The sequence below is a fragment of the Vespula vulgaris genome, chromosome 4, assembly GCF_905475345.1.
Source record: "Vespula vulgaris chromosome 4, iyVesVulg1.1, whole genome shotgun sequence".
Lineage (NCBI taxonomy): Eukaryota > Metazoa > Arthropoda > Insecta > Hymenoptera > Vespidae > Vespula > Vespula vulgaris.
The window spans coordinates 2,473,384-2,497,634 of NC_066589.1; the positions used below are offsets into that span (position 1 = coordinate 2,473,384).

Here is a 24,251-nt window from a genome sequence, read left to right on the forward strand (position 1 = left end):
GAAAAAAAAGAAAAAACGTCGTAACTAGAACATTGCCCCTCGCGATTTATACTGCCGAATTTCCTTTTTACTTGCTAGCTGAGCGAGCTAGCTAGAAGGGTGATTAGGTGATTTAAATGAAGGTCCTATGTTACTCGATTAAACACACGTTCGCGAAAACTCCGGCTTTTTTCTATGTTAAAACAGAAAGAAAGAAAGAGAGAAGGAGAGGGAGAGTGAGAGAGTGAGACAAAAAAAGAAAGGGAGTGAGAAAAAAATAAGGACAAAAAACAAGAGATATTCGCGAAGAAATAAGAAAGAGGGAACTGCAGAATGCAGAAACATTAGGTTCGTTATTTTCACTCGAGAGAAAATTGAATTCGATAAAATCGGCTCAGAGAGCTAGACTACCTATATTAGACTTGGCTAGAGAAAAAATAATGCTGTTAAAAAAATACTAAACGATTAAACGATTTAGACGATGGTGTAGTGGATGCATCAGAAACAATACGTTTGGGTAACACGTTATAGCTGAAACACTGATGTTAATCGCACTTGATACCATCTACCGGCCATTGTGTTCGCTATACGAAGGACTGAAAAGGGGTGGAATGAACGGGAAAGGGGTTGAAAAGAAGAGGTATAACGAATAGTATCGCTACTACCGCGCCAAATAACACAACGCAACATTCGAAATTGTTTCGAGATTTATATACCTATATAGCAGTTAGCAACGCGAGAGCCAGTTAACGGGTAACAAATTTTATGTAATTCGTTCGGGACATAAAGAAAACTCTTTCGAGTAAAAAATCCGATGCTCGATACGAAATATCAGAACAAAAAAAAAGTAGATAGATAAAACATTATTTATAAAAAAATTGTTTATAAATTTATTGTATAAACGATCAATAAATAATCCCAAACCGATTGTTCGTCTATTAAAATACCTTCTTCCGTACTTCTACCGTACTTTCGATTTTCCCGTATCCTTATTTTGCTCAATTGTTACTTATTTATTAAATTCTTATTTATAAAATTTAATACTTCTTTATTAAATTCACTCTAATATTCAATAAATTAAATAAAGTAATTTAATTATTTGTAAAACAATATAGAGAGAAGATAGAAAATTACCTTTTAAAATGGCTCTTGCTTGGATGTAGTCTCCACGAAGATATTTGCCGGAATGAAACTAAACATAAGACGGATAGATCGACGTATTGACCTTTATAATTTCTTAGAAGAACCACTGACACAATGTTTAATATAATTTCTTAGAATTTATACGCTCTGCTGAACGACGTAAACATATTTTTCTGTTTACTACGACTCGTATTAGTATTTACTATTCAACCACGTTCTCATTGTAATCACAAATAATAGATTTCAAAAGGTCATACATAACTTTGAAACAAAAAGTTATAGAAACGTGAAACAAAAACCATTACAAAGGGAAAGAATTTCTTCTTCTTTCTTAATTGCTTCTATATCATCGATATTAAACGATCGATATCTTCAAGATTTCGTAATTCCAATTTTATAATCATCTATTCGATATACATCATTTAAAAATAATTTTCTTATTATATATTACTATAGAGTATAATACAATGCACTTTATATTATTTTATTGCACGGTATTTTTTGATAACGATATAACTATAACAATATAAAGTTATTTACGATAATACCTATATTAATACGATATGTATGAAGATTAAAAGAAAAATTCAATATAAAAATGCACCAACTAAAGAATATTTGACATATTGATTTATTTTTTAGTCCACTCTTAGAAACAACTTCGCATAAGAGTTATGAAATGAATTAAATGTAAAATCCTATCTCTTAGAACTCGACTGCCAACCCCCAACTACTTTGTCACGAAACTCGAGCTTTTCATCGTTATACAGAATTGCAGTCCTCGACAAATATTTGTATTCGTGTATAGTAAGGTTAAGGGGTAGCATGAAAAGTCAGACTTTTTTATTTTTTTTATTTTCTTCTTACTTTTCGCACAATCTCCGTCGCGCGTGCCGCTTGAGAGATCCTTGAATGTTTTCCATCTTTGAAAGACACGAACTTGTTCGAGTCCAAACGTTTACTTTACTTTGACGTGCTCGTAAGTGACGTGGACTTGTACGATTTTCGACGAAAGTCGTATATAAAAATTAACCCTGGATGGAACCAACAAAAAAGCTTTACATTTTTATATTCTTAAAAGCGAAAAAATCGGTTCGTTGCACTCGTCTACCTAATTTCTACCATATTTTAACTACATTACTACATCATATTTTAATTTTAAAATGTTTATAATTAAATGGGCGCCTGATTTTGAAACTAATCAAATAATTTGCTTAAAACTTTAAGTAGTAATTTTCGTTATGATAGATAAACTGTTTGCACATTTTAATAGATTTCATTTACTTACTTTGTGACCATACTTAGTCGAATAAAGTTTACATCCACTTATGAACATATATATATTTATATAGATATATAATAAATATAATAAATAATAATAAATATATATATTTTTTTAACTTCAGATAAGATTAAAATATTCCACTTGTATTAAAAGTTATAACGTGAGTACATTTTTTACGATAGTGACTACATAAGACATTTCCGATGGTCGTGCCTAGAAGGAGAAAGAAGGAGAGAGAAAGAAAAAAGAGAGATACAAATGAGAAAAATATAAATTCGAACGAAGAGAGGAAAGATAAATTGCAAATCGGATTAATTATCACTAGCATGCACTCCGAGCGCTATATCGCTGGCGCCTGAAGAATAATTACTACGCGGATTTTACATTTAATTTATGCATTCCGTGCAAAAATAGAACACCGTGGTATTTTAACGTTTCCTAAATTACAGTAGTTCCATTATTAGAGACTCGAGGTCTACGAAACTCGATGTTGTTTTAGTAAACATTCAAAAGAGGGTTCCTCAACATCCGAAGATAAATCAATTTCATATCTCTCTTATAATTTGTTGTTATAATTTATTGATATATGTAGAACAACAATAGATCATCGAGAAACGATAATGTTAAAAGAATGAAGAAAACAACGATAATGTATTACGTATTGAAAATCTTGCCCTACCTTTCCTCAACTAGAAATAGGAATTCAAGAGAAAGAGGGAAGGAGGAAGAGGGAGAGAAGGGAGGGAAACTGCAAGAGGGTGCCTTCGTGGCCGTTGCTTGATGTATTCTGAATTAATGCAAACAGCTAATGTTATGTTAATGCCTCTTGCAATAGTATTAGTAATGCTATCTTGGGTATCGTAAATACGAAGTGGAATAATTTCCATGTTAACCGGTACTTCTATTACAAATACGAGAGGTATATTCGAAGAGGCTTTCACTGGAAAAATTCAAGAATTGAATTACGGGTCGACGATGTCAAGTTTGACTTCTCCGTTGAGTCTCATCGTTACTCGATCAAAGAAAGTAAAAAATAGTTTAATGAAAAATTGTTTAAACGACGAGATAACCTCATCACGTATATTTACGAATTAAAGAAAAGACTTAAAAATATTGAATATAAAGAGATCACGAAATACGAAAGCCCGACAATCATGCTTTTATTTTAATATGTACTATACTTTGAAAAGGAAGCAAACTTTTCCACGTTAATACGTATTACGACGAGGAAAAGAAGAATCTTTAGTCGACGGAAAGATAAATATTTCTCTTTTCAAAGATAAAACTAAAACGTTGTTTGCATTCAGACGACTACAGTATTTAAAGTATTTTCATTAGCAGGATCGTTTTGAAAAAATCTTCTCTTTTATGTCTTTTGTCCACCAGTTGACGTCGATTGATACTTAACTCGTTAGATATATTTTACCTGAAGATATTTCACGAGAAAAAGAAACAGCTTTTCCTTCGATCGATTCACAGTAAAAAAAATCCCAACTTCTTAGACCGGCCGCTTTCGACAAAATTCAACTTTCTTCACAAACAAATTATATAATTAAATTAGTAATATGAATTAATTTACTTTCCATATCAATTTCAAATCAATCCATTTGGCTATTTAGACGCTAAATGAATGAACACACACGCACTCACATGTATACATATACATAAATGTATACATATACATGATATAAAACGTAAAGATCTAAAACGATTTTTGATATCCGAAATCGTTTAAGAGATAATCGTCCATTACACTTTTCGCTATATCAAGAGCATAAGGAACTCTGTAGTTGTGCTTAAAAAGAGAAAGAAAAGATCGGTGTAAATACATTAGCGAGTCGGTCGGTCACGCAAGCGAGCCAACTTAGCCGGCAGCTTTTCCTGCGCTTTGGACGCTCGGAAAAGTTTCGAAATTAATTCAGTTAGTCTCGTCTGTTCGCTTCGCGCGAACTGCCTCGGGACATTTACCGAGAACGCGAGCGGAAGCACGGAACGGAAACGACGATGTCGCCAACGCGATGCCACCCCTTAAAAGAGGGTGAAAGAGGATGAAAAGGGGTTGGTGGGGTTTGGTAAGGGCACTGATGTTCGCGAAAAAGGCGAGACATTTCGCTTCGTCGACGTCCTCAACGGATTTTCGGAGTATTGCTCTCTCTCTCTCTTTCTCTCTCTTTCTCACTCTCTCTTGCTTGCAAGTTCGCAGGCTCTCTTTCCTCGTTACGATGCAAGGAAGAAAATTCACGCCCGTCGAAAGTCCTCGTCCGAACGTCTATCGCCTCTAAAATAAATTACGTCCGGGTGCGCGGACCTTGTGCCGAGCTTGCAAGCTCATTTACAACCAAAAGCGTCCTCTCGTTACCGACGTGCGCGTTTCGCGTTTCTCCTTCCTATCGGGCGGCAATTAACACGAGACAGATTACTGCAAAAAACTCTCCTGCAAAGTATCTCCCTCTCTCACGCTATCTCTCTCTCTCTCTCTCTCTGTATTTTTCATTCTCTCTTTTCCTTTTAACTCTCTTCGCTCCAGGAAAACTATGTTTTCCGTTTTTATCGATAACGCTCGTGGCAAACGATTTTTCCTACTTTTTCTACTTGGAATCATTTATAATTAACGTTTCACTGGTAATACGACTATGAGTTCGCGACTTACATATGTATGTATGTTGATGTCAAGAAAAATTACGGAATAAAATGTGGAATTTATAAAGGAGATTTAGAAAGTAATGTAGAAAGGAAAGAAAAATTAAACACGGTAAGTTTCCTCGCCGATTTTCAACGTTAACCCCATTATTCGCGACAGAGGGACGTCCCATCACGATGAGGATTCGTTGAAGCAAAGAAAACGCCGGAAGGACGAACTTCGAGAAGAATTTTTGCTACATTCACAATGCATGAAACAACGGAGAGCTTTTTCATGCACGTACGCATAAAGGGAAGAAGACAAGGGTGGTCTTTAGATGGGAACGTTAAAAATAGTGTTACGTTTTCGCATTCGTATGTAATCTTTCCTTAGTGTAAATCGATTCTTTATTTTAAGAAGGCAACACTTTTACTTTACCATCGTTCAAAAAGTTTCTTTGCCAATACTCGCGCAATAGTTTCGCTTTTTTAAAGGACGAACTTGGACTATTTAAAATTCGATTACATCTTCTTAAAGAAATGAGAAAAAGAGAAAAAGAAGATGAAAAAAAGGAAAAGAAAAGTAATCAAAGAAAAATAAAAATGTTCGAATACGTATGATACACCGTTCGTGTTTCAAAGAAGGAAATAGTTGGAAAGTTGTTTTTTTCTTTTTTTCGAAAAGAACGATATAATAATATGAAGGACAGATGGCGTTCGTATATTTTGGTAAAAGACATCAAAGACGAAAAGCGCACTTTCCATAAATTCTCGTTATTTATCAACGTCGAGATCCACTAATGTAATACCTTTCCTATACGCGTTCTTGAACCCGCCTTCGCAATAGAGCGCTAGCGAGAGAGAGAGAGAGAGAGGGAAGGTAAGATATAAGCATAGCTAGCGCGTGCGAAAGCTTCGTTGCTTCTGTGCCGAATCGATTCTGATCGCATATTGGAGGAGCTCACGTCGATACTCGAGAGCGGAAGCCCCAGCAGCTCGTTACGTACCCAACAATTAATTACTCCCTTCGTAAAACTGCGGGACGCCGACAATTTGTCTTCATTGGCGAGACGACTTATCAGAGAAGAAAAGAGGGAGGACGACTTAACAGAAAGAAAAAGAGCTGAAGAGAGAAGCTTGGAAAAGCGAAGAAGTAGAGAAAGAGGAAGAGATCCGAAGCGAAAATGAAGAAAAAGGAGTATACGAGAAGGAAAAGAAGAAGAAGAAGAAAAAGAAGAAGAAGATGAAGAAGAAAAAGAGAAAGAAGGAAAAGTAACGGCAACGGGAGAAAGAGGGTGAGACGGTAAGTAGGAGATCCTGGTGAACACATAGCAACGTGGCTGCTTTTCGTTCTCCTGCTATCGGACCATCCATCAATTGTTTTATAATATCGTGGCGTCGTTTGTCAATCTTTTTTGCCCTGCGGACACTTCGCTATCGTCTCTCTCAGTCTTGCGTGTCGAACATGCGCTCGCGTACACATATATCACTTACATACACACACACACACACATATATATATATATTACGATATAACTTCCTCTACAGATCACGTCGTTACCACTCGACTAACGTAACATGAACTAAAACTCGAAAACTAGTTGCCCTCAATGAAACTATACTTCTTATAAGATTATTTTCTTCTGATTTATATATATATATATATATATACGTTCCTTTTCTTTATTAACGATAAAATAACCAATTCGATTATTTATATAAAACGATAATGAGATTCATGACATAGGATCGACGAAAATCGTATCTTAAGAAAAACTGAATAAAATTAATCTTTTTTTCTTCTCGAATATATTTATAAAAATTCTATTCATCGTATGAAACAATCGTATCGTTAAACTCGTTACGTGATAGTCAATATTTTAATTCATTTGTTATTGGTTCGAACTTAACAGCAATTAGAAATTTCCAATTTTCCTGGTACTAATTGAAAGTATCAATCAACGTACAACCCACATTGAACCTTTTCCAATATACTTGAAACATCGAAGCAACGGCGAAATCGCGTTTTCGTAACTCCATACTCCGGATAAAGTTGGAGTTTACGCGACGTTAGGTTCGTTAGGTCGCTAATACCGCGTAGCCCAAAGCTCTCGGTATTTCACTTAAATGTGCTGTTCTCCTATATGCCACCACGCGCCCAAGCGAAATTGGATATGGACGGAAAGTAGGGAGGGAAGGGCTGGCTGTTGCGATATCGATGTTAGGTAGACGACGACAAGCGGTATTCGTCTGGGAAACAGAAAGAGAGAGAGAGAGAGAGAGGGAGGGAGAGAGAAAGGAGAGAGAGAGAGAAAGAGAGAGAGACTTTTTGAGAGAACGTTTTATTTAATGCCATGGCCATTAGTCACCATCAAACAGGCCATTGGAAGTCGCGAAATATCGTCGGCTGGCTCGGCCTTTGACCTTACCAACCTCTAACCACCCACCTTAATCTTAACCGAGCTCCTCGGTAGAGCTTTTCCTTTTCGAGGACAGAGAGACGATTCATCGTTCCGAAACGAAGGCTGCCCGATGACGAGGATAATAAGAACTCGTTAGCTTTCATGTAATTCGATGGAAAAAAAATAAAAAAAGAAATAAGAGAAAAGGATGAAGAACGAATCAGTCCGTTCGCTTTTGACTGCAAGCTTGACTCCATGTACATACGTACACATGTACGTACGAGCTTGCACACGTTGAAATACCAAAGCGACTTTTTCTTCTCAGCGATTGCCCTATAAAATCGGCTATTTAAAATCTCCGCAATTTTTCCATTCCTAACGGAGATCCACTACCTTCACGTCCACTTCCTCTTTCTGCTCTTTCTCCATCTTCTCCTACTCTTGCTCCTCCTCTGCTTCCTATCCTGAACTGTAGCAAGGCTAAGGCTCGTGCTTGAACCAGTTTAAAACGTGCAATTTTTCAATCTCGATAATGCACGTCGAGACGCGCTATTAAATCAACGTTTTATCGCTTATCCTACTCGCGTTAATTCATACTTTCCGCTTTCATATTTTCGCGCCTCGTACGACGAGGATGAAACTCTATTCGTCTTGTACCTCCTGAGGCTTTTCGAATATCTTTCGAAGAATGATTTTCTTATCCTCGATATTAAACGTTCCGATCGATTCCAATGAATTGCAAAGATAAAAGAGAAAAAAGATTTTCTTCTCGATCTCGACGAGATTCGAAATCAAGCGTCCGTGAAATGCAGTAGATAGAATGATACGCGGAAACTAGAAAATCTTCTCGATAAATATGAAGTCCTCGAGAATATAACGAGAAAGATTTCACGTGTATCTACGAGATAGCTATCTTTGATCTTTCAAAAAAACATTCTCTTACGAGATATAAAAACTCTTTGAATTTCTATTTGACACAGACTCGTCTGACAACAAAAGAAAATCAGTCCGATCTTTCTTTTCTACTATCATCGCGATGATAATAATTCGTTATCATTATTGTAATATGTGAAAATGAAAATGTAATGATAACAAAAATATACAAAGTATGAAACTTGACATTTTATCCACGATAAAGGTATACTTTTATAAACATGTTATTACATCATATTTTTACTATTAAAATGTTTAGAGTAAACAACATTCTCACATTCCACAAAAGTCTTTTGTAAAGTTTCTATAAAATTGGGTCGGCCACTTCGTTAATTTTTACTTCTATTAAATTGTTATTTATACTATCGAACAGTTAAAACTTTTGACAACATTTTCTGTTACGATAGATAAATTCTGTTATAAAATTTTATTAGATTTGCTTCGGTCGATTCGTCGCTTTGGTTTAAAAAAAGATTTACTTTTTACGCAAACAGACATATATACACGTACATTTATAAAATGTTATGATTCGAAGAAAACTTCAAACAGAATTGAAAACTTTCATTTGTGTCAACAGTTATAGCAAGCGAACGCTTTTCACGAAGGTGATTGCATAAGACGCTCCCGGCGGTTGTGCCTAAAAAAGTGAAGAGAGAAAAAAAGAAAAAGAGAAAAAAAGGGAAGAGAAGCAGGGAGAAGAGGTAGATAAAAAGAAAACCAAAAGAATGGCGAGCGATGGACTTTCGCAGCAAAAGGATCTTCTGCAGGCTCACTTCTCTTTTCGCGAGCCGTTTGGAACTTCTTACGAATCCCGAATATTCTCTCATCCTTTTCATTCTTCCTTCGAAACTCGAATCTCGGCTCGCATGACACGCAAGAAAGCTGGTCTAACCGAAAGGTACGAGAAAAGAAAAGTTTCAGTCTTAGGAGAGGAGTCTCGAAAAGGAGATCTGTTGCTAAACTCTCCGAATTGTCCTAGCAAAATTCTTGGCGAACGGCGAATACTCGTTGGAGCATCGACGAATCTCCACGAACTATAGAAAGGGATTACCACATCTATGTCTGTGTGTTTTTCTATATGTGTTTAGCTTTGTATAAAACTTTCGTGGAATTGTCTCCCAGTTTCCCGTACGAGATCTTCAAAGTCCAAAACGAAGGGAAATATTCGGCTAAGAAGAAGAAGAAGAAGAATAAGAAGAAGAAAAGGAAAGAGAATTTTCGATCGGACGTTTTCAGAGCCAAACAAGACGACGTTTCTTCGATTTCCTCGCAATACCTTCTTCGCATTTCTTTCTTGATAGAAACTGTTTGTAGAATAAACTTTCTCGGATAATAAGGATCGTGCCGAGATAAAAATCGTTCAGAAAGAAATAACGAATAGCAAAATCTCATGGGATTTCATCTTGTCGAGATTAAACCAGAACCGAGAACTGGACGAACGAATGAAGACTAAACAGGTTCAACAAATAACAAAGACTCGGATATAAGAGAGAAAGAGAGAGAGAATAAGAAAAATATAAAATCGTTGCTACATTGTATCTTACACAGGTGCTTTTCTCAATGTGTACCCACCTGTATATATCGTACATAAGAGAAAAGAAAGAAAGAAAGGGAGAAAGAGAGAGAGAGAGAGAGAGAGAGGGAAGAATACGCAGTTTTCGAGGTGGATCCTTGAATCGCATAGAGAAGAGAGTAAAAGAGTGTAGCTTGTTGGGTCGGAGGTGGAAAATGCAAGAAGGATGAAAGTCGAAAGCTCCGTACCGAATAAGAAAGACAGACAAACAAAGAGAGAGAGAGGGAGAAGAAGAAAAAGAGGAAGAGAGAGGAAGAGAAAGAAAAAGAGAGAAATACAGAAAGAGAGACGAGACACTGAGGGAAATAAAAAGGAATTGTCATCGTACGGGTGGATGCAACCACCCTTGTAACCATACCAAGAGCGAGCGGCCAAGTTTGCTGGCTTTAACTCTTTTCTCTATCCACCATTCTCCAGACCCTCTTCACAGCCACTGTCATTTGTTTTTACGTTTACTCCTCGTCGTTCCTTATAAAATCCGACGGTCTCTTACCCTTCCAATCCTCCCCATCGTATACCGACAGCCGCGAAGCCGTTCGTACCGAGCTCCAATGTGAGATTTTCAAGCGTCGAAAAAGGTAAGAGGGTGTTTCCAACGTGGTGGAGAGAGAGAGAGAGAGAGAGAGAGAGTGGTTTGGATGCTTCCTCGTTTAGATGAGTTCAAACACCGTGGCAATCTTCGGTTACCTCCCTGTCCCTCTACCTCCCTCTCTCTCTCTCTATCCCTCTTTCATTCTCTACTTTTTCTTTTCAAGAAAAATAAGAGAAAAAAGCTGACAGAAAATTTCGAAGTCTCGTAGAAATGCCTCCCTTTCTCTTTTTCTCATCCACAGGGCAATACTCGTTGAAATCTCGGCCCCGGTTCGAGATAGGAAGAGAAGGAAATCTTTAAGGTAGAAATCTTAACTTCGACTCTCTTTGGACCATCTCCTTACGACTAAATGAAACTTATACAGATAGAACTTCGAAAAGGTAAAAGTTCGTCGGATCGTTCGAGGAACTCACAGCACCGCGTTACGAGATTTTATAGTAAACCTCAAAACCGGATTTACCGACAGCGTGATAGCGATAGTAACGTTCCAACGGTGAAAGTTTCCTTTGCGAATAAGCGGAAGATAAACACCGAGACCGACTTGAACAGAGAGTGAGAGAGGGACACCTTACCTCTCTCTCTCTCTCTCTCTCTCTCTCTCTCACTCTTTCTCTCTTTCAAGGAGCAAGTCCTTCCAGGATCGAGAGTAATCTTTTTCTCTTCGATTTTTACGCTTCGCCTAAGTAGGATAATCTCACATCGAGTGCTATCGTAAATAAAGTATGGAGAAATCGGTACAGACGATGGTTTACAGGTGTGATTAAACGCGAGATAAGCGATGAAAAAGTTGCTCTGAAAAAAGTATTGGTATATTCCTCTCGTGATGCAGAAGAAGGTAAAGAAAAGAAAAAAGGAAAAAGGAAAGAAAGGAAAAGAGGAGAAAAGAAAAGAGAGGAGAAACTCGGAAGTTTTTCATCGCGACAGCCGTTAAAACGAAACGACTTTCGTTAAAAGAACAAGTTATGAGACATGAGAGAGTACTCACGAATGGTGAGGTTGGAAGGCTTTACGATTTTCGGGCAGACCCTGAAGAGGCCGAGCTTGAAGCGTACGCTGACTAGAATCGGTGAGTTATTTGATATATACGACAGCGGGATCTTCTCTTCCGTGTGAAGCCAAGCTGGACCCAACAAGGCAGTACTTAGAGCTGCCAATGCCGCGAGGCCACATACCACGCCGCACCTCGTCAGTCTTGTACCACCAGGACCATCCGAGCAACACATCCTGTCTTCGGTAATGATTCAGACTCTATTCTTTATCCGGAGAATGCATCCTTCGTTGAAAAGGATCACCTAGTTGACGCGACGTTGTTGTTTTCTATAGACGTCTCTCGATGGCTTTGTACTTCTCGTCGATTCATTCTTCTTTTTCCTGTAAATGTTCTCGTCTCTATTTGTCCTCTCCTTTCACTCACGTTTATACACTCGCGTTTATTATTAACAACTTTGTAATATCTCGTTAGTTTTCTTAAAGATTCCCATGAGTTTCATCTTATCACTTCATTATTGAAATTATATTCTAAAAAGAAATTAAATGGTAAATAAAGTAAAACGATCCTAAATCAAATATGATATTTTCCGATATATAGATCCGATTACAACTCTCGTATTCTCGATCATTACTCGCAGGGAAGAACTTGTTTACGAGAATTCGAACGAGCGAACGTGGTAATCGAGACGACGGTTAACGCGATAACGAACGCCCAGCCGGTGCACTTTTAATTGTGTGTCTTGGATTTCAACCGTTCATGAATATTCCGCGCACGAAATAGAGGACATTTATTCGGGATAACGTTCGATATTACAGCGTAATTGGAAGTTATAATATAACACGTGGTTAGGACGAAGAAGGTAAAATCATGAGTAGAAGATAACGAGTAACGGTATATCAGAAAAAGGATGAATAATTTTAACGCCGGACTTTCCCCTACTTTAAATCCAAAACCTCTTATCAGCCTCGTTATTTTGAAAACGATACCGTAATTCAGCGGATCATCATAGGGTAATTTCTATGCGAATACGTACATATGGCCGGCACTTTCGAGCCGGTGGCGATTTGTCGGTCGAATAGCGATAACGCCGTCCTCGTTCGATGAAAGCGAATAATCCGGCCTCGATAAGCGAGTTATCGAGACTCCATCGAGTTTGACTTTATCGATTCTCTCTCTCTCACTCTCTCTCCCTCTTTCTCTCTTTTCTCTCTCTTTCTCTCTCTCTTTCTCTATCTATCTATCTATCTACCTGTCTATCTATCTATCTATCTATCTATCTCTTTCTCGCTTTCCGTCTCTTCACTAGGGAATCGGCTCTCTCGATCTGGCTCTCTCGACCGCATACCACACGGCTTAATGCACGATTCGACTTCTTCGATTTTCGATCGTCTGCGAGACCTACGAGAAATCCTATTTCACTCTAAAAGATTTAACGCCTTTAACTTCCGCAAAAATGCACCCGTATCTATACGTTTTATTTTTCCTCCTTACTCGTTCACTACACTTGGCATTTCCCTTTCCCATTCAAATTCTTTTCACTCTGTACAATTTAAATAGATTGCCAAACGATAATGAGAACACGAAATGACCCATGAAATCGTTTGGAAATACGGATTATTATGATTTTTAGTCCTAAGCGGACCGAAGGAAAAGTAGAACTTCGATATTTATCGGACGACAGAAGGATCGAAGTTGGATCGATTGATGTAGTATGTACATACGTACGAATAGTTTGCGTTATTTAACAGAAATATGAATATGTATTAGACAGATGTTCGTTGATGCGTCAACGAGAATCCTCGATGCTTTAACGGAATTCGTCGGTTCGAGTCTGATTCGAGGCAATGCAAACGATCGCTTTGCTAATTACTCTACAAGAGTTTAATAGAATAAACGATCGGGGAAAAAAAAAGAAAAAAGAAAAATATCAGATCGCAAGTTTATTTCGATTTAAAACTTCTAACTCTTCTTTTAAAATTCAAGAAGAAACATTTAGATAGAAGACGATCGTAAGAAAGTAAAATTTTCTTTTCCGTTCACGGAATATCGAGAATTAGTGAGCGTAGAATTCGTGATCCGTATCGAATGGGGCGATTCTCGAAGGGGCCGAATTTCGCAGGAGGAATTTGAAATTAACCTAGGAAAACATTTCGCTTTTCGGGCGAATCCCTAGCATGAACACGGTCCGATCGTGAAAAGCTAGATTTCAATCGAAAACATCAATCGATTTCGTCGTCGTTTATAAGAGAATAAAAGGAATACAAAGGTTTAGACAGGTTTAGATAGAAAAATGAGAAGAGTATAAAAGAGATATGGGTGAAAGTTGGGAGTGTGAAAAAACAAAAGGTAGTCCGATAGCCCATTTGTTTACCGGCTTGGATCGTCACCAAGCCATTTTTATTGGCAGCAGTCAGGATGTTGGACAAGCGGATGGTTCGACGTGGAATTCGTTGACTGCGTGGACCGTACGAAAGAACAGAATGGTATTACGTTCGTCGGAGGATGAGGAGAAACGTAAAGAGAACGAGTTGGAAGCAAGCAGGATTCGGATTCGTTTTAAATGGCCAGCTACATGACCGATTGTGTGTCGAACGATCTTGTGAATGACGAATACGTATACGTGCAAAAAATCTTGTACGTTCTCTTAAAAATGTAAATATAAATATATGCGTATACGTATACATATACATATACGTACATAGATGCTAGTTGTGTTAGCGAGACACGAGCCACGAATTTTAATTAACCTTTCCGGTGAACAATCGTTCTCTGATTCAAGATTATTATCCAATTACGGATAACACAGAAAGTTCTTCATTTTTCGTACATCGAATATTTTTTTTCCCGTGACTGTCCTAATAATTTTTCTTTTTATCTTTACTTTCATAAAGAATAAAAAGAAAGAGAGAAAAAAAACTAACGAACATTCTTTATTTTTTATAATCCTTGATAACAGAACGTGTGACAATAGATAGTCTTCAATAATCACATCGTACAATCGCTACTATTTGATTCGCTTGCTTTTTACTCATCACGTTTTCGATTACTCCATTTCACACTTTTTCAAGGAGCAGAAGCACGAACTTCGCCCTTCGTGCGTAACTTATAAATAAGTTTTTCCTCAGGCGACCTCGGGTTTGCAATTTGTTCTACTCGATATGCGGTCGTACAGCGAGAGAATTTTCTATCGGTCCAGTGAAAAGCGATCGACATCGGCTCTACTCTGCGAGATACGTTATTCCCTACCGACGTCGAGAAAACGTGAGGAATCCACTCGACGAGATACTCTGAATCCACTTCCTCTTTCTCTCTCTCTCTCTCTCTCTCTCTCTCTCTCTCTCTCTCTCTCTCTCTCTCTCTCTCTCTCTCTCCCTCTATCTTCCCCTTCATATTTTTTTCTCTATAATACGCATCCCCAATAAATGATTATAAACTATAGTATATATTCCGTACAGCGTAACAGAAGGGTAACTCGTTTTCGCCTCGTTATCATTCGAAACGTGTGCTTTCGCTCGCGGCGCGCATTTCAAACGATTATAATGCATTCCATATTTCGTGAAATATCAACACCGAACAACGAACTATCAATTTGTTAATAGTAAAGCACTTTTTTTTATGTACTCACGAGATTTTCTTCAATTAAAATAAATTTAAAAATAATAGGCTTCTTAAAACGACATAAAGGAAAATTCAATGAAAAATTTCAAGAAGAATTTTATCGGATAGGAATAGAAATGAAAATATCAGGAAGGAATGCAATATATAGGATATTAAGAAATAAGTGTAAGAAAGAAATAGTACAAACTTTTCTTTAACAAAAAAATTGTTAAAGATGAATCATCAATCTGAAGAAAATATATTTGTAATCCAATGGAAAAGACGGAACGATAATTTAAATGTATAATCAATCAATAAATGAAATGGAGCCCAGGCCTAAAAAGAAGAAAAGAAGAAAAAGAAAAAGAGATTTATTTAAATTCGTAATTGATTAATCAAATTGAAAGATCTTAATCTGTTTATTTTTATATTTTATTTGTTCTAAAATAACGGGAATATCGAAATTAAAAAAAGAATCATTTAGAAAATTCCATCATCTTGGTGTAACATCGAAAAGCTTTTATACGAACATACAAACTTGAACGTAATAGATCTTCCGATTCGAGAAAATAACACGGTCGGCTAAATAATCCGTTGTGAGAGAGAGAAAGTGTGTGTGTGTGTGTGTGTGTGTGTGTGTGTGTGTATGTGAGAGAGAGAGAGAAAGGGGGGGAACTACGCTTCCTCAGGAATTTGATATAACATAATTAAACTCTGTTCGCCCAGTGATCTTTAGCGTTACATTCAAATTATAAAAAAAGAAAATCAAATTCTTTAAAAGTTCTCATAATAAAAGCCTCTCTCCTTTCATACGATATAATAGTTTAATTTCAAAGTATTCATATCGCCTTTTCTCTTTATTTTCTCCAAAAAGAAAAAAGAAAAAGGAATAAAACAAAACAAACTTAACAAAAAATTCCAATTCTCTCGCCATTGGTATACTTTTAACCCTTCAACCGCGTTAACAATTCCCATTACCGCAAAGTCTTGCGAAATAAAGGAAAGAAAAAAAGCAAGATGAATGATGAGTAAAAAAAAAAGAAAGAAAAAAGAAATAAGAAATAAGAAAGAGAAAGAGAGAGATCGTTTTCTCTCTTCTCTAGCACACCTTTTCTCTAGGAAACGGAAGAAAAGGAGAATATCGATTACGGCAAGTAGAAAAGCGATCGGCCGGATGGGCCCATATCGTACGATCCCTTTTTCCTTTTTCAACCCCTCGAAAGGCCATCTACGGGTTATTTCGTGCAAGCACGCGAAACTACGGTGTACGAAACGCTCGTTCCGCCACTCCTTCTTCCATCCGTTCGAATCTCTGAAAAAAGAAAAGCTCGGGCTTTCTCTAGCGGCACTTTCTCTCCCTCTCTCTCTTTCTTTCTTTCTCTTTCTGTCTCTCTTTCTCTCTATCTCTTTCCCTTTTTTCTTTCTCTCTCGATCCAAGAGAAATACGTCAACGATAATAGTGGCCCTGCGCTTTCTACCATCGAGCAGTAGCAGCATCCCTCTCTCTTCGCCCCTGATCCTTCTCTTTTTCAAGCTGCCCACGATAACGGCAATCGGAATTAATTTCTTCGAGAGCGAGCAAACGTTTTAATGGTTTTTTCACATAACTAGAAATCCATTAACGGTCTACCCTGGCTAAGCTTCCCGCTCATCCTTCTCTCCTCTTTCTCTTTATCTGTCTTTCTCTCTTTCTCCTAACGCTACCCTTCCGTACCACTCTTGGTAACATCGCACGGTCGAAGAATTACGCGTTTTTTACTCTTCCAACGGTACCTACCCACCTCGCGTTATTCGCAATGGTAGTGGTGGTGGTGGTGGCGGTGGTGGTCCGTGCTCTCTTCAACCCCTCTTCACAAGTGCGATTCCTGCACCGTTTCAACCAACCCTGTCGTTATTTCTTCTTCCTTCTCTTTCTCTCTCTCTCTCACTTTATCTATCTATCTATCTATCTATCTATCTATCTATCTCTCTCCTTCCTCACTACGGACACTTTCCATCCTTCATATCACCGTTCCTCTCTCTCTCTCTCTCTACTTTTCTATTTCTATCTCACTCTGAGCCCCCTTCACCGCGTATATATCTTCGAAGTCATTCACCGTTGCGCACCCTTATCGCGCTCGGAGCGGATACGCCACTTCCACGAATTTTGCAGGAATTACGAGCGTTGACAAAGAGCGACGTGCGGTGAGTGGAGAAGAGAAGCGTTCCTGCCTATGTGCCGTACAATGAAAGCAAAAGGGATAGAAGTAGGGAGGAAGACAGAGAGAGAGAAAGAGAGAGAAATGTGCCATCATCACCAACACTTTCATAGGAAGTCGTTTTCTTTTTTTCGACTATACATATATGAAAACCAACCATAATGTTTGCCTTTCAAAAGAGATTTCTGTCTACTCGGACCAACCTTCGGTATAGACCAACGCTATCGATGTTAAAATCATATGTTTTTATACGAACAAGGAGTAGTAGACGAGAAAGAGAAAGAAATACAGCAACTAGTGATAGGGAATCAAGTATCAAAATCTTTTTAAACTAATTTTGCCGAATAAACGTTAAGTGTTGCATTATTCCTTTATTTTAAGATTTAAATATGATTGTAACCAACTCGGAAAATTCAATCGTAAAATTCATCTCGTAAGTTCGTATTCATTTGATAAATCCGATTTCTCTTCTATTCAGATAATTAATGTACGAACAGTTCCCGGTTTTGTGCAATTATTAGCTTATACGAACGAATATTGAAGAACTCGGAACAAATTGCTTATAATATTTTTGAAAGAAAAAGGAAAATATGAAAAAAAAAGAAGTAAATACAAATGCGATAAGAAAAATTCGATGGATCAAATAAATGTAGCGTAAAAGTCTACGAAAGATTTCAAGTTCACGTCCTTATCTTCCTTAAACCGTCGCGACGATACAAAGTTTCGAAGAGAGAAAAAGGAAGAAAAAGAAAAGTAAAGCAAAGAAAAGAAAAGAAAAGAAAAGAAAAGAAAAGAAAAGGAAAGAAAAGAATAGAAGAGAAAAGAAAAGCGATTTATAAAAAGAAGAGAAAAGAAAGAGAGACGAGAGGAAGGGAGGAATGAAGAGCAGGCAATGGCATCGCTCACTAGACGAAAACGGGAGCGTTAATGCTGAGACGGACGTTGGCCTTTCCAGGCGTGAATGGTGGTCGGTTCGAACTTTTAATTACTTGGTACTTAAGAGGTGGTGGAAGAAAAGAGAGAGAGAGAGAGAGAGAGAAAGAGACTCGAAGCAAACGTGGAAGCAAGATCTAAGAAAAAGACAGAAAGAGAAAGAGAACGAGAAAGACAGAAGAGAAAAGGAGAGAAGGTTGCGGACTTTGAAATGAGCAAAACGACAGAACTTTCGCGTTGGTAAAATAGGTTTTACCCACTCGAAACTACCTCCTAACAAGACCGAAAATCTTCCGAACGTTTCTTCGGACAAGCTTCGCAGCTTCAAGAACTTTGAATGATCTCCTTTTCTCTAGCGGATAAACGTGAACGCGACCGACCGATCACTACCCAACCTTCCTTGTTTTTTTTTCTTTTCTTTTTCCTTTTTTCCTCTTTTTAATCACAATCGCAAAGAATCCCTTCTGCTCTCGACTAAATATAACGAACAATTATTTTTAAAATTACTTGAGATATTCGCAATCTCTTCTTCTTTTTCTTTCTTTTGGATTTTTGCATTCTGTATCGAGTGTATGTATATCCACTCTATCATCTAAATAGTCTAAACGGATTGATATAAAATTTTTATTGCAATAAAAATAAAGTTATTCGCAATGAGAATCTACGAGTAATTTTAATTTAATCCGATTTCCAGTTTCGAAACGGAGGGTATTTTAAAAATTCAAAATCATTGAAGAAATAACATGCACGATAAAAGAAAGAATTCAAATACTGCAGAACTTTTCAAATTAATATCGAATATATCGAATATAACTATACATTTGTTTGAAATTTTTTATAAAAACAATCAAAGATAATGGAGGAATAAAAATTTCCATTTGTCGACTTAACGACGTATCTCTATCCGACTTTTTCGACCAAAACGAAGGGTTGGTTTTTCTACTTCTTTATCTCCGAATGAAAATCATTTCGCAAAACATTCCGAGCATTCTCCACTTTTGAATTTATGTTCTCGTGTAAATGTATTTACCTTGTGAAAAGTTTCACGAGCATTCACTGGGGATAATTAATTTAGGTGATATTACTTCGAATTAAAGCGAGAAAAACGATACAATGGATGCTATCCATTCTTCTTTTTTTTTGTTCTTTTGTTTGACATACACATACATCCACACATATACATACATACATACATATAAATATATATATGTGTTTATATATATATATATATATATATATATATATTTAATAGTTTTGTTCGGTAGTTTACAGAACTCTTGCAAAATCGAATAAAAAAAAAATATCTCAAATAAAATGTTTCGCTCGTTACCACAGAAATTTGAAGTGTCTTGTGCTACATGGGATCACGAAAAACAAAAATATTATATTCTCCATAACATCGGAAAGAATCGATTTCGTAACCTGGTACGATACAATGTCATTCGATTCTTTGGAGAACAAAATTGATCAAATAAAGTATATATTGATATATGATATTTATCAAATTAAAAAAAAAGAAGAAAGAAAAATAAACATGCAAAAAAGAAACTGATGTTATTTATGATACAAAAGTAAAATAAAATGAAATAAAAAGAAATTGTCTCAATAAAATGTAATTATTAAAACAGTTAAAAATAAATGAATAAAGTTTATATATTGTCGTAAAATTTTACAAACGATTAAATAAACTAACTTGCAAAAAGAAACAGCGATTCGAGAAAACGAGGTATTAAATGCGCTTTACAATCTGATACCAGTGCACGGTTTGCGTTACTTCGCTTATTAAAATCGATACACGTTCTCTCCGGATGGTAGAGATATATCACATACACACATATTTCAACGCGTGTCCATCAGCAAACAGCACTTGTACCATAATTTGCAAAACGGTACATACGTATACTCGTGAAAAATATTTTAATAGAGAATTTTTGACGAATAACGAAACAATAAAATTATAATTTTAACGATCACTTAACAAAAGAATTAACCAATTGAGAAGCAAAAGTCTGTGTTAAATAACTAAGCGTAAAATTCATTGATAACATGAAACGATCTAAGAATTGGATACGTAAAAATGACATTTTTAAAAAATCCATTTTTCCCGTACCCAAAGCAATGCTCGTCGCCTCTGTATTTCCCCGCGGGCCAGTAGTTTCAGTGTATTTAATTGAAAAATGTATAATTCGTGATTTCCCGAAGGGGAAGACTTGCCTCACTCTCTCTTTCTCTCTCTTTCTCTCTCTCTCTGTCTCCCTTGCGATCGTTAATCCACATTGGAATAAAATTCCTGAAGGACGATTTCCGACGAAGCGAGACGATTTGATCGTTCGATTCGTCGAGATCGGCTTAAACCACGTGGACTCAGTCTCTCTCTTTTCCTCTCTCTCTCTATCTTATTCTTTCTCTTTCTACCAAAGAGATAAAAAAAGAAATAAGGATAGAAAGAAATGGAAAAGAATACTAGAGCAGGTTTTGAAGTTTTTACTGAAAGCCCTCCTTCCGATGGTATCATCAATTATTTCGTTCTTATCAGTTCTCTTCGAACGAGACGCATCGACAGGGTCGTAGTAACCGATAACAATGTACTTCGTTTATCGGTGGATGAAAGACGTAAACAATTTCCGGTGAATATTGCTCTCGCATCCGGCAAACGTGTCTCTCTTTTTTATTGTACTACCCTGCAGTACGTAATAAAAGCTGTTCCGACGAGAAAAACGAAACGATAGAAACGCTTAGATATCTGGTTATACCTTACCAAACGTACTTTATCAATTTTTCCTCGAAAATAACGCGTCCTTCACGCTTCGTGAATCCTCCGACGATTACGGTCCCGTCGTTACTCTCACAAATTTATCGCCCGTGGAAATTAGACTCCTATGTCAATACGATCTTGATTATAACTCGTTTCCTCGTCCCTCATCGGTATTATCGTAAAGGATGACGGCGTCTCAAATATTCGTAAAATATTCCTGGATTATCCCGCGGGATTATTTATTGTAACGATCGCCTGGTTCCGATCGACGTTAAAGATCAACGCGTGTGATTTTACGACTCGTCGAGTTCGCATTCTCCGCGTATTTCACGTACACGTTCGACGTTCCGAAGTCATTACGAACGCGTCAGTGTCAGGCCGTGTCCCACCGCACCACGCTTGAAGAATAAAAAAAAGAGAGAGAGAGAAAAAAGAGAAAAAGAAGGAAAAACGAAAAATACAAACGAGAAACGGCAAGGACGCAAGAAAATGGGACAAAAACGAAACGAGGATAAAAGATCGGTTGCAACAACGACACCGACCGACCAGCGCAATATTTCTTTGCTGTCATGAGCGGTCGTTTGGCCCAGATATCTCTGGCAACAACTTTCGAGAGTCAAAACTAACGTGAAGCGCGATCCCATTGATCCGATCGAATTGAACGGAAGAATACGACTCCTTCTAAAATGGAATGTAATGTTGGATACTCCTATGCGATGGTATTACAACGAATTTCAACGACTTTCAAATATTTATCAGATAAATTTATAACGTTGTCATCGATACCCTGCAGGATAAACGATGAATTCCAAAATATTCTGATACTTTTTCAAATCGAATAACTTTTTATAAAGCTAACGAAGAACTCTGAAATTTTTATAGTATACTATAATAATATAAGTGTAAGAATTAAAAAAATAATCTTTTTTCTTTTAACAGTAATTCAAGATACAATATAAGATATTCTCTATATTTTTATTAAACGCGTTTTTTTGAAATCAGATATATACATTTTGTAGATTTATTTATCTTTTATATATCCTGTAAATATCATCAATAATCCTAGAGCGAATTACAGCTATTCAACAATTTTTCGATTAGCGGTAAAATGATAAATTTTACAATATAATAATTTAAACAGATATAACTTGCTCTGTGTCTATTTATAGGATGCACATAAGACAATTAAATTTACAAGATGTTTGTTTTTTTATAAAAACGCTTGGTAAACAATTTCAAACAGACTCATATTGTGTATTTTATCGTTGTTACAACAAACAGCATATTTTTTAAACTCTTTACATACTTTATATACCTACTCTACATTTCCATATCTACTCAAAAATTCAGAGCACTTTGCTTAGTCTACAAAAACTTATTTCATTTCAAAAAGTGTCCGAACATTCTGCGACAGGCTGTATGTATGTATATATGTGTGTATGTGTATGTGCATATATATATATATATATATTGAAAGTGAGAGAGAGAGAGAAAAAGAAAATCTAATCTCCGCGAGATCGAAATACGTTGTATATACGTTGTATATGTAGATACTTTTATAAAACAATCTCTTTCATAAAAAAAAAGAAAATAAAAACACAAGGAAAAAGAAAATTATTAATTTATTTAAAGAAAAGAAAAATATTCTTATCGAAGTCACCTTATCTTAACTACAAGTTCACCATTTATCTTAACTACAAACCAAAAGATTTTCCACGATATTCACACGTATTATTTATACGACAAGTAACAATGAACAGAATTGTTATATAAAAAAAAAGATCCGTGAAAGGATAGAAACACGTACGAATATATTCACGCGACAGACGAATAAACAGATAGAAGTCTTCGTGATCTATCGAGTATATTCCGAACCGAGAGAAAGAAGCCGTTTGAGGAACGTTCAAAGAAGAACGTTCGAACGGTACGACGGCCGGAGGCGTACTGGCGCTTCGTAACGCGCGCGCCACCCTCCTCCAAGAAACGAAGAACGCCGATGAATGCCGAACGAACAACGAACTACGAATGAGGGTTGACAACCCTCGAAAGCATCGCACTTTGAAAAGGAGACGATGCTACTGCACACTCGTTTACCCTCCTCGACCATACAGACTTTCGTACGCGTTATCTAATTGCCTTATGACCAGATATAAGGGTGTTCAACAAGTGAGGAACCGACCAACCGATAATAATCTTCCGAAAAATCGACATTTAAGCTTTGGAAACTATCGCGCATGCGTTCCCACGAAAAACTCATCCAACGTATGTACCTGCACACGAACCTTGTTGTCACTCGATAATGATATGCTAATCCCATTAACGTTTGGATTTATTTTATCGCGGTCACCTACCAAACGAACTTTAAATTTATTTGCGTTCCTGCTGGATTTAATACTATTCTTTCCACTTTTATCCAAAAATCGCACTTCTCTCTCTCTCTCTCTCTCTCTCTCTCTCTCTCTCTCTCTCTCTCTCTCTCTCTCCTCTTCCTTCTCTCTCTTTTTGATGTCATGTTCGACGCGTATACGTGCCAATGAAAATTCATTAGACTGACATGTGCTATCGTTCTTTATCCGTTCGTTAGCAGGAAATAATAGATTAAATTTGTTATCTTATGGACTCTTCGTTATTATATGAAATAATAGAAAAATTATTTATCTAAGAAAATTCATTCGTTGTTTGTTTTTTATATCGAGTATGATTAGAAACCTATTATCTCATAAAAGATGTATAGTTTACTAGATATGATTTTCATTTCAAATGGCTAATATTATACGAATATGCAACAAAAAAATTATAAGTATCTATCCAAAAAAAAAAGAAAAATAAAGAATTTTTTCTTGTTGATCTTCATATCTCGAAAAAAGATTTTTTACATGCACTTTGTAGCATACGATTCTTATTATAAATTCTTGCAATCTCAAATTTCTTATAACTTCAACAAGATATTTGATCGGACATTTATATCTATATAAAATAATTAGTTATCGCAACAGCTACTTTTATAATAAGACAAGCTATCTAAGGGTAGATCCGAAATGTGAGAACGTGTACGTTTTCTCTATAATTGTGTTGTAATAGCTGTCACAGGTGCCGCTTCGTTAAATTGTTAATACGTTGTAGCAGCAAGCTCGTTGGAAATTTCCGTACTTAATGCACCGCCATGCACCTACCGTGCGCGATAAACTTCGCCATCCCGATTGTCAACGAGTTACGCGATGAAATCGCTCGGAAAATAAAAAATAACGGAA

The 24,251-nt window shown here is 36.7% G+C and overlaps 1 protein-coding gene across 11 annotated transcripts in view; it reads right to left on the reverse strand.

The window, feature by feature from the left end:
• Positions 1-22,953, reverse strand: part of LOC127063433 (uncharacterized) — a 112,659-nt gene extending 89,706 nt beyond the window's left edge. The window contains exons 1-3 of one of the 11 annotated variants that reach the window (XR_007781351.1): positions 22,661-22,953; positions 12,551-13,057; positions 11,512-12,044 (exon numbers count right to left, since the gene is read on the reverse strand). Coding sequence is in view for 5 of the 11 variants with exons in the window: in XM_050993229.1 (XP_050849186.1) it covers positions 11,512-11,749 (238 nt within the window). In the remaining 6 variants the exon portion in view is untranslated. The other 10 variants (XR_007781353.1, XR_007781352.1, XR_007781354.1 and 7 more) reach the window with 10 other exon arrangements.
• Positions 22,954-24,251: the final 1,298 nt, after the last annotated feature.